The sequence below is a fragment of the Parasteatoda tepidariorum genome, chromosome 10, assembly GCF_043381705.1.
Source record: "Parasteatoda tepidariorum isolate YZ-2023 chromosome 10, CAS_Ptep_4.0, whole genome shotgun sequence".
Taxonomy (NCBI): Eukaryota; Metazoa; Arthropoda; class Arachnida; order Araneae; family Theridiidae; genus Parasteatoda; species Parasteatoda tepidariorum.
The window spans coordinates 71,936,704-71,949,107 of NC_092213.1; the positions used below are offsets into that span (position 1 = coordinate 71,936,704).

The following is a 12,404-nucleotide window of genomic DNA, read 5'->3' on the forward strand; positions in this document are numbered from 1 at the left end:
ATTTGAACGCTACACTTTTTTTCAGTTCTATATGAATAGTGAATGAATCATTTATATTGCTTGGGAGACAGTGTAAGGTCTTGTGAGGTCCTTGAATACTTTGACAATGAACAGTACTTTGACCGTCAAATATCATTAAGATGTTTTATATGGGCGTAGACCGAATTTCCATCTCTTTTTGTGCTAAACCCCATCAAAACCTTCCTGAAATTATTTTGTCTCATATCAATATCTAGAATTTTTGATACTAAATACATCTGTATGAGACGCTTTAAGAAGAAATCGCGAGTGAAGAAATCGAATTCAACAAAGTTTTCAAAAGATAAAATTATGAGTTGAATTTTAAGAACAAATTAATTTTAATGAACGATTTTTCGATTGTATTTTGATTAGATATAGTAATTGACATAATTTATTTGATTTGGTGACATTATTTTGACTATATGTACTGAATGTTTTTAACTCAAAGATGCTTTCGCATCGCTTAATTCAAATATGCAATCGATTTCTCACTACAAACTGTAGTTTTTATGCGATCCAAAATAACGCTTATTCGAAAAAAGAACATACATCGGGATCTCAATAATGATTTTTTAGACCCTCATATTGCATAGCTTAATTGCAAATTAATTGTCCGTAAAAGACATAAATTGTGATACCGTAGGATTTAATAAAATTTTTACAAAAAGCTTAAAAGCAGACATAAACCTCAAAAACAAATTAATTTTTTTTAAAAAAAAGAAAACAGTTTTGGGTTTGTTCTTAAAAAAATTTAATCGATAAAATTTTAATTTTGAATTGTCGTCGAAGATTAAAAAATAGTTTGGGTCCATCATGAACATTAAGTAAACTTAATGCAATCAAAAATGACTTTTTAATATATTTCTCTATAGTTCAATATAAGTACAATTTTACAAGCTAAAGTAAAAATTAATCATTGAAATTAATCATTTTCAGAAATGAGCTTTCTTGTACCACATGATGAGATGCTCTTTATCCTGCATAACAAGTTGATCTGGACCTACAAAAAAAAAATAATAAAATAAAATAAATAATACTTTTCTAGAAGTTAATAAAATATTGATTATTTTTTAAACCTAACACAATGGTGATAAATTAAATCCATAATCATCCAGACAGATTAAGTAAACACAGGGTTCTATCAGTCCTTATACATATATAGGAATAGTAACAAAATGAAGAAAATAAGGTTTATTTTAATAATTTCGTATTCACCACTACAATTAATATTTCCGACGAAACAAATGTAGTCACGAATATTAATTAAAGGCTATATTTTAATAATAGTTATATACTAATTGACATCCCGTTCTTTGGATGGGATGACAAGCTGAACTTAATCTGCAAAAAACATCCGGTCTGGTCACCTGAGGCCCATTTCACATTGATCTCGGTCGAGTTTCGATGATGTTGTGGAATGCAAATTAAGAATTTCAATAAACGCAGTTCTTATACGAATGCTTATCGTTCTTTTATAAGAAAAAAGTGGTAAAATTAATGCTTCAATATTAAAATTTATTTTAAGAAAAACAGATAATTCTATTCCCCACTACTTATTAACTACAATAATATTTTGATTTGGATTTTATGTTAAGACTTTGTTCATTTTTAAATGTAAAGTGATAGTTAACAGAAAGATGCTCTGCCACTTATTTTAAATATATGTTTTTCATTTCAAGACCACTTTTCGTTGCTAGGCATTTGTGGGTTAATGATGCTAGAATAATTTTTTTCTTGTTTAACACGTTCACGCCGGGGTGACCCACCGGTGGGTCACGCTAGATTGTCTCATCGGGCGGCGCACCGGAGTAAAAACTGGTAACAAATAAATTTCATTTTTTAGTTTTTTCCCGGGAATAATAAAAATCCATAACTACCAATTGTTTTTAACGGATGCAATTTTTATATTGAATTGCTTCTTCGCCGTGATAAATTTCCTTACAGTGAATTGTTATTGTTGAGAATAAATTAACTCCTCCCTAATATTATCTAATATTGAAATAGTTCTTCTATCAGTATTTTCTCTTTTCCCGTACCAGTATTTTCACTTTTCCCGGCGTGAACGTGTTAANTCATCTAGGACATCTTTAACTGTTAATCCTGAACTTCTCGGTAAACAATTTCGAAGACATATTTGAAAGCAGTCCAGACACATTCTGTATAAATTCTTTTGAGACATTGAACAGCCAATCGAGGTCAAAATTAACATTTTCGGATTGGTACAATGTTTAAAGGAGATTGTAAGCAGCATCTTACACCCGTTTCGGATTCACGTTCATACATGAAATATGATTTCAAAAATACACTTTTTTTCAATTTTATATGAATAGTGAATGAATCATTTATATTGCTTGGAAGAGAGTGTAAGGTCTTGTGAGGTCCTTGAATACTTTGACAATGAACAGTACTTTGACCGTCAAATATCATTAAGATGTTTTATAATATTGTAGATCGAATTTCCATCTCTTTTTGTGCTAAACCCCATCAAAACCTTCCTGAAATTATTTTGCCTCATATCTATATCTAGAATTTTTGATACTAAATATAACTGTATGAGACGCTTTAACCCGTTTTGTCCCGAATTTATAAATTGAAATGATACAAAAAGTGGTTTTATGGAAAAAGTGCTATAATATATTATCGAAATTAATTGGTTTTTCTACTGTTAAGGCATTCAAAAAGTCATTGATAGATCAAAAAGTACTTGTTCCTTAGAATTCTAGATCTGATCAGAAATAACTAAATCATTGTGGTATCTGAGAATCCTTTAATTCACCCAGATAAATGAAAATACTGAAAAAAGTTTCCCACCACAATGAATGTCTTTGAAAAAAGGAACTGTCCTAAATATATGACGCTGGGCGTTAGCCGGTTAAGAAGAAATCGCGAGTGAAGAAATCGAATTCAACAAAGTTTTCAAAAGGTAAAATTATGAGTTGAATTTTAAGAACAAATTAATTTTAATGAAAGATTTTTCGATTGTATTTTGATTAGATATAGTAATTGACATAATTTATTTGATCTGGTGTCATTATTTTGACTATATGTACTGAATGTTTTTAACTCAAAGATGCTTTCGCATCGCTTATTTCAAATATGCAATCGATTTCTCACCCCAAACTGTAGTTTTTATGCGATCCGATGCGATCCAAAATAACGCTTATTCGAAAAAAGAACATACATCGGGATGTCAATAATGATTTTTTAGACCCTCATACTGCATAGCTTAATTGCAAATTCTTTGTAATACACATAAATTGTGATACCGCAGGATTTAAAATTTTTACAAAATGCTTAAAAGAAGACATAAACCTCAAAAACAAATGTATTTTCTTAAAAAAAGATTTGGTTTTATTCCTCAAAAAGTAATCGGTGAAATTTTAATTTTAAATTGTCGTCGAAGATTAAAAAATAGTTTGGGTCCATCATGAACATTAACTAAACTTAATGCAACCAAAAACGACTTTTTAATATATTTTTCTACAGTTCAATATAAGTACAATTTTACAAGCTAAAGTAAAAATTAATCATTGAGATTTTCTTCTTTCAGAAATGAGCTTTCTTGTACCACATGACGAGATGCTCTTTATCCTGCATAACAAGTTGATCTGGACCTACAAAAATAAAATAATAAAATAAAATAAATAATACTTTTCTAGAAGTTTATAAAATATTGATTATTTTTTAAACCTAACACAATGGTGATAAATTAAATCCATAATCTTCCAGACAGATTAAGGAAACACAGGGTTCTATTAATCCTTATACATATACAGAGATGCCAACTTGCTCCGGACAACAAATATATATTTCAAAGTGGTAGTTCATCAATTGTGATTCTTGGTTTAATAAATTCAATTTAGTAGCTTTTTATCCTCCATTATTTCTGAACAATTCGTAGACTTATATAATTCACCATTTATAGCACTTGCGTCATGCTATACCTTTTAAAAAGCAGGAAAAATAGTCAAATATTTGCAAAATTTCCTTTGTAGTTATTTACCGCTTTTTTAATTATTCTGGCGTGTCCGGAGCAGTTGGCATCTCTGCATATATAGGTATAGTAACAAAATGAAGAAAATAAGGTATACGTTAATAATTTCGTATTCACCATTACAATTAATATTTCCAACTAAACAAATATAGTCACGAATACAGATTTAAGGTTACATTTTAATAATAGTCCTACACTAATTGACATCCCGTTCTTTGATTGGGATGACTAGCTGAACTTAATCTGTAAAAAACATCCGGTCCGGGCACCTGAGGCCCATTTCACATTGATCTTGGTGGAGTTTCGATGATGTTGTGGAATGCAAATTAAGAGTTTCATTGAACGCAGTTCTTATATCCTTAGCGTTCTTTTATAAGAAAAAAGTAATAAAATTAATGTTTCAATATTAAGATTTATTTAAAAGAAACAGATTCTGTTCACCACTACTTATTAACTACAATAATATTTACATTTGGATTTTTATGTTAAGACTTCGTTCAGTTTTAAATGTAAAGTGATAGTTAACAGAAAGATGCTCTGCCACTCATTTTAAATATATGTTTTTCATTTCAAGACCACTTTTCGTTGCTTGGCATTAGTGGGTTAATGATGCTAGAATAATTTTTTTCTTGTTTAACACGTTCACGCCGGGGTGACCCACCGGTGGGTCACGCTAGATTGTCTCATCGGGCGGCGCACCGGAGTAAAAACTGGTAACAAATAAATTTCCTTTTTTAGTTTTTTCCGGGAATAATAAAAATCCATAACCACAAATTGTTTTTAACGGATGCAATTTTTATATTGAATTGTTTCTTCGCCGTGATAAATTTCCTTACAGTGAATTGTTATTGTTGATAATAAATTAACTCCTCTCTAATATTATCTAATATTGAAATAGTTCTTCTATCAGTATTTTCTCTTTTCCCGTACCAGTATTTTCACTTTTCCCGGCGTGAACGTGTTAATACCATATTTTCTCCTTCCCGGTGGCTTCATCTCAGTAGATTAAGCAGAGCACGTTTTTGGTTGATTATCCCAAGAACGATCTAATGAACGTTTTCTAGGAGAGGGTCTTAAATACCCCCTTCCCCCTGTCCAAATTTCAGAATGCTACCTCAAACAGTTCACTAAAATTGGCGCGTATTATGCTGCCCTGCCATTAGCAAATCAAATGCAAATTAAAGAATTTTTCCTGGTGTTTCGCTGAAGAAATAAATCGTTTGCAAGGAGCAATATTTATTATTCTTTCACCAGTCCCTTTAATTGTGAACAGAAAGACGTTATATTTGTTACGATTTTTAGATATTTTTGTTAATTTTTATTACCCTTTAATTGATTATGAACCCTTTGCACTCGAGAGGTGATTGTCAGTAACCACTGTCGCTTGTAAATTACCCATCACTCTAATTGTGAAATTTTTTTCATCTTAATGTTTAGTCACCACTTCATTCCGTGATCTCTGGATATTATGAGGCAAATTTGTGAAAAATCTTTCAAAATGTTAGTGGTTGCCTTCATTTTTTTAACTGTTGAAAGAACTTCGAGGGCAAAGGGTTAAATTTTGTTTTCCTTATTTCACATGATTTAAGAAAGCTAGCAATAAGAAGTCTGTGCAACGTTGTTTTAAAAGTTTTCGATGTTGATACACGTTTACGTGAACCGTGGTTTCTCAGGGTATAGAATGTTCGCCTTCTAATAAGGTGAATCGATACGAATTCCGCACCTGGCTCCCACCGACTACAGTGCTGACGTAAAATCACCGTAAAAAAACCGACTACAGTGCTGACGTAGACGGATCATGGGTAAGAGTCCCCTTGCCGTCAGGCTAACCTTAGAAGGTTTTCCGCACCATGTAATGCAAATGCCGGTTAATTCCATCAAAAAATTCACGACGAAGGCGAATTTCTTCCAATACTTGATCCAGGAATTCTCTTGTCTTCTATATTGGGTTCAAAATTACATAGCTACGGAATTGAACAGTAGTTGTAAACCCAGAAATTAGGATCGACGGTTATAAAAAATATTTAAAATAAAATAGTTCAAAAAAGCTGTTAAATATTTCCGAATAGTAGCCTTCTAATAAATGACTCTTACATACCTGCCAACGGAAAGAGGCTTTACAAAGTAGTAGTAAAACTACAATTAAAGTTGGAAATATTTTCTAGAAATCAAATACGTAAACAATTAAAGAGTTAAATTAGTAATTAAATAGATCACATCTACATATTTTTTAATTATTGGTATGCCGTGGTAGGTGGACAATTTTTTTGAAACATTGAATAGAAGATTTATTGTGACAAAACGCTATAATGTTGCTAAAAGTAAGAAAATTTTTTCTCAACAAGTCAGCAGCTAAGCTCTTGAAAAATTCGAGTTATGCTGTTTTTACTCACCACTACTTCGAAACAATTTGAAGGATTATAAGTCCCCCTTTTTTGTAACTTGGTCAAACCTGCCCACTTTTATTCCTTTCCATTATCATTTTTCCCAGTGGTATTAAAATGGAACTAAAACTTCAATTTTAAGCAAACAAATACGTTGTATTTGAGAAACCTTAAGTTGACAACCATGATAGTAACGCTTATTATTATATGAGCTTAATTTTTGTAAAAATAGTGGTGATCAAAATAATTTAAAAATTAAGTTTATAAAAGAAGAAAAATCTATATTTACTACCACTTTAAATATAAAAATAAAATCTTCCGGAAGAGTTGGCAGGTATGATTTGTTGACCTTACTTAAAAGTTGGCAAAACTTATTGCGAAAATAAAAATCTGCGAGTTTTAGCTTGTAATTCTCCATCGCTTTTAAAAATAATTTATGTAATTCGGAGTAATAGGCAACTCCGAAGTAGTAAATTGTAATTAATGAACGACTTACTCAAATTGTAGTGGTTAAGAGTAGCATTAGTAATTTCTTGGCCAAGATAAAGCATCCAGAAATAGCCTAATTCAGGATCATTAATCGTTTTATCAATTTGATACACATACATCACACCAGAAATCTTTTTGTATGCAAAACTGCAAAGAAATTAATACAAAAATTAATATTCAACTGAAATACCTTGCAATAACTTATACATGTTTGTTAACCTTTTCGAAGGCCGTGGGAAGTATACTTCCCACCACTTTTAATTTAGGTTTCCATTTGGTAATAACTTCAGCTTTCTTGAAGTGCGTTTGAATAAAATTGGCGACCCTTTGTTAGTTTAAAAAACGTATAAAAGTTATAAAATACATAATTCCTTTAGAAGTTTGTAGCATTTATAAAATTTATTTTATAAATAAAGAAGAATAAAAGTCAGTAAATTCCTAATAGGTCGTGTTGAATATATTTGCCACCAAAAATATCGCATTTTTATAAACTAAATGGGGTTTTTCATTTTTATATCAATTACTATTCTTAAAACAATTTCAATTCCAAAAATACTTTAATTTACCTTTACTAGAAATAAATAGCCCATTAAAGGGTTAAAGCATAGATACTGGCTAAGATGAAAAAATAATTATGTTAAAAGATACACATTAATAAGCATGAAACGGTTTTAAGTGGTGACGAAATTGGACAAATTAAAAAAAAAAAATATTACCACTGGAAAAAATCTTTTAAAAATTTGGATTTAATATATTTTTAGAATCTTATTTTCGGATGACTTCTGTGACTTTTCAAGATTTCCTCCATTCACGAAAAGTTAAAAAAAGTATATTTTTAAGCACTGAGGATCACAAAATGCATGTGTTAAAGTGTTACTAAATAGTGGTAGTTATGAGTAATTTATTTCTCCAAACTAAAGATAAAAATGATATGTTCTTACGACTAGTACTTAGTCTTTACCGAAAATTTGCAGCCTTGGTCTGTAAAATCTGCTCTGCAATCTCGCCCGCCTGTATTTTATCCAAATATATACACGTACTGTCAAATACAAAAACAACAACAACAAAAAATGTATGGCCCGAAGGCCATACATTGCCGGCCACTACTTCAGTGACAAGTAATTTCAAATAATGGAATTTTTACAATCTCTTTTTCATAATTCAAATTGTAGAAAAGGAGTCCTTGTGGAATGAAAATTTCGAAATCAATAATAGCCTATCGAAGAAAAACGTACACCCTTCAACTGCAACGAATTTTCCATAAAAACTGTAGAAAGTTATTTCGCAATAATTTATAATTTTTATAAATTCAACAACAAAGAATTTTGACCACCACTACGTATAAATGTATAAACATAATATTTAAGATATCCGAAAAACACTTCTTTATAATCCTCAACCGATAACTCAGATTAGAACTAAAAAAACTCCTGTATTCTTCTATGATACGTCCTATCATGACGTACGCCTCACCTGCCTGGTGTAACGCCTCCGCGAAAGACCTCAAAAAACTTATCGTAAAACAACATCTTGAGAAAGCTCACGGGAGCCAGATGGTTTATCCGCAAAAACGCCATTTATAGAGATCTTAACATTGATCGCTTTGATCATCGTTTCAACAAATTAAACAGAAACTTCCTTATTAAAGCCGCCACCTGCGATACCGCAAATTTTAATGATATTTTCGACTGCATAAATCTCAATCTGCTTAGACCCATAGCACACTTCGAATATCACACTAACACTTAACAACACAAACACTGACTGAGTTACTCACATTCAGATTCAGCTTATCCCTGTCAAAAAGCAACCCCTAGGGGTCTGATCAAGGGTAAGCTAATCACTGTAACTTTAGTGTAGAGAGCAAGCAACCCGGCACGAGTGCTAATTACCAGGACGACCGGGTCTCTACTTTAACAGAGCCACACTTACTATACACACATCCTCACATTCCTTTAACACGTTCACGCTAGATTGTCTCATCTTGGCAGCGCACCGGAGTAAAAATTGGTAACAATAAATTTCATTTTTTAGTTTTTTTCATGGAATAATAAAAATCCATAACTACCAATTGTTTTTAACGGATGCAATTTTTATATCGCTTCTTCGCCGCGATAAGTTTCCTTTACCAGAAAGAACCACCCTAAAGATCACAATTCAAGACGAATGGGAAAAAGGCCGCTAACGGCCCCAGTCGCCCAGATAAATATTGATGATGATAAGTTTCCTTACACTGAATTGTTATTGTTGAGAATGGATTAACTCCTCCCGAATATTATCTAATATTGAAATAGTTCTTCTACCAGTATTTTCACTTTTCCCGTACCAGTATTTTCACTTTTCCCGGCGTGAACGTGTTAACTCGCCCCGCTCCCTTTGTATGTGTTCCCAAACTGTAAATATTCATTAGTGCATACTTTCCCATTGTACTTTAATTTTACCTTTTTCATGTACTTTTTTATTACTTGTAATTTTGTTATTACCTAATAATGGCAAAGTGCAATTTTTTCTCTCACGAACTCCATTTTGCTCCCCAAACTTTTTTTTGTCATGTATGTTTCTTAATCTAATTTCAGGATGAATGAGAAAAGGGCCGTAATGGCCTCAGAGTCCCAGTTCCACTACAACGAAGGAACGAACTTCTTTATAATCCTTATCCAGAGATGCCAACTTGCTCCGGACAGCAAATATATATTTTAAAGTGGTAGTTTATCAATTGTGATTTTTGTTTAATAAATTCAATTTAATAGATTTTTATCCACCACTATTTCTAAATAATTCGTAGACTTATATAATTCACCACTTGATAGTTCTTATGTAATGCCCAAGCTGCCCTGAGAGTTATTGCCCAATCAGTCTACTTAACATACTTGGAAAAATATACGAAAAAATCATCTACAATAGAATAAAACCACTTCTTACAGCCCTCCCCGACGAACAGTATGGATTCCGACAAAAACTAGATACCACCAGTTACTCCGAATAATAGACTATACTGGCAGAGCAATCATAAATAAAGAAACAATAGCCTTCCTGATGATCGACATATCCAAAGCATTTGATAAAGTATGGCACACTGGTACAATATATAAACTCATACAGCTGAATTTTCCACCCGGCATAATCAAACTCCTATCCTGCTATCTTTCTAATAGAACATTTCAAATCACCATCAAAAACAAAAAATCCACAAAGAGAAACATCACAGCCGGAGTACCACAGGGCAGCATTCTGGGACCGATATTATACATATTATACACTTATGATTTTCCTATAAACAAAGCCGATTATAACAGCATAACAGCCTATTACGCAGACGATACCGGTATTATTATTAAATCCAGAAACCCAAATCATGCTCTTCAAAAACTACAAGACCATATAGACGAAATAGAAGACTGGTGCTTAAAATGGAAAACTGCAGTAAATGCTGGAAAATCACAAATATTAATTATACAAAAAAGAAGAATTAAAATACTTCCACAACTTCAACCAAAAATGTTCAACATACCAATACCAATAGTTAAAAAAGCAAATTATCTTGGCCTTATAATCAATAGCAAACTCACCTGGAATGATCACATCAAAAGCACAATAGATAAAGCAAATGCAGCAATAATAGCCATACAACCATTAATATATAATCAGAATATGTCACTTAAACTAAAGAAGCTACTATATACAGCAATGATCCGCCCAATACTTACCTATGCCTCACCTGCCTGGACAACGATACCTCAACATCTACTGAAGAAATTAAACCAATGCCAAAACAAGATCCTTAGAAAAATAACCTGTGCAAGATGGTTCATCCGGAATACCAATATACATGCAGACCTCAAAATACCAACTCTATCACAGCATATATACAAGCTAAACGCAGATTTTTTCGATAAAGCCATAGAATGTAAAACAGCAAATTTTAATGAAATCTTTAAATTTGAAAATTATATCAAAGATAAAAACTACAGACCAATAGCTGCACATTTCACCTCCGACGCCTCATATCATAACTATCAAAACAAATAATTTCATCAACCTTTCTGAAAATAACGTTTACTCATGCTGATACAATTCTGAACAACTCCAAAATCAAACAAACACAGTTTAGAGCAAGCTGCTCAATTTATTTTTGATTCCTTTTTAGTTATTCAAGCAAAGAGCTTGAAACATTCATAAAAGCAACTCCATTGCCTGCTTACCTCATTGCTCAACCAAAACTGTTCTAAAATTCCAGATGAATGGGATAGGGGCCGCTTCACGGCCCAGGTGCCCAATAAAATCAAAACACTAGGACTAGTTCTTATGTAATGCTGTGCCTTTCCACTTTATGATACTTATGCCATGCTATACCTTTTAAACGCACGCAAAAATAGTCAAATATTTGAAAAATTTGCTTTGCAGTTTTTCACCGTTTTTTTTAATTAATCTGGCGTGACCGGAGCAGTTGGTATCTCTGCTTATCCAACTAACACTTGAATGGTAGTAAAGAGTACTTTTTTGAAAGAAGTGGTAATCAATTAGTGTCATAGCTAAATTTATATTTTCTATTGTGATTACTCTGGCTTCAAACGACAAAATAAATAACTGGTAGCTAGGATTTATCATGACTACTGAAAAATGCTTATACTTATCATTCATTTGTGAATTACGAAATTATAATACACGAGTTATTTTTTTTACCATAAATATTTCTTTTAAATTAAATATTTATTGATAGCTTAGAACATCTAGTAATATCTCACTTTTGCTACCACATTAAAATAAAATTTCAGACTGTGGGTACTTTGGTGGTAGGAATTAGAAATGCATAATTTCAGATCAAAATATATACATTTAAATTACAATATATATATATTACAGTACAGGGACAAAAATATAAAATCACTAAGAAAAAATCTTCGCAATAAGGGTCAAAAAGTAGCTATACAATTCTTTTCTACCACTAGGAAGTATTAGATGTGGTGAAAAAAAATCAACGATTAAAAAAATAAGAGTATTGAGTACATAGATTGAACCTCAACAAAATAATTATACAAAAATAATTTGACCAGAATTTGATGATTGAAAAGAACTACCATTCCGCCACTACATTCATAAGAATGTATTGGCGGACAAAATCAATGAAAAATGAATTTATTAAATCCATAATTAAGTGTTGAATCATAAATTATCTCACATGCAACAGAAGAGATCATAAAAAAAATACAGCTGCTGTTACAGCGGGATTTGTACCGCCTACTTCCAAAATTTGGATACCTAATTTTGACATATTTTATCATTAGTAGTAATTTTTTATGCTAGGAAACAACAACCTAAAAATCTAATTAAATTTATTTTAATTAACTAAAAAAAATTCTTGGGTGCATAAAAACAGAAATTTTATTTCATAGATATTTAAAAGTAAGGCGTTATAATTAAAATGACACATAAATATTAAGAATTATGACATTAAAAAATTGGATTATTAAATTATGAAATTGGAAAAACTTTCAAACATTTATAAATTTTATTTT

General features: G+C 31.4%; 1 protein-coding gene across 4 annotated transcripts in view; it reads right to left on the reverse strand.

Annotated features, from left to right (window-relative positions):
* Nucleotides 1-855: 855 nt before the first annotated feature.
* The window catches only part of LOC139424772 (uncharacterized protein CG3556-like), a 39,976-nt gene continuing 28,427 nt past the window's right edge, over nt 856-12,404 (reverse strand). For 2 of the 4 annotated variants that reach the window (XM_071186046.1, XM_071186045.1), the window contains 2 exons: nt 6,896-7,035; nt 856-1,021 (listed from right to left, as the gene is read on the reverse strand). In XM_071186046.1, coding sequence (XP_071042147.1) covers nt 954-1,021; nt 6,896-7,035 — 208 coding nt within the window. In that variant the 3' untranslated portion in view covers nt 856-953. Of the gene's footprint in view, nt 1,022-3,469; nt 3,636-6,895; nt 7,036-12,404 lie in introns of those variants that run through there. The other 2 variants (XM_043051528.2, XM_043051522.2) reach the window with 1 other exon arrangement.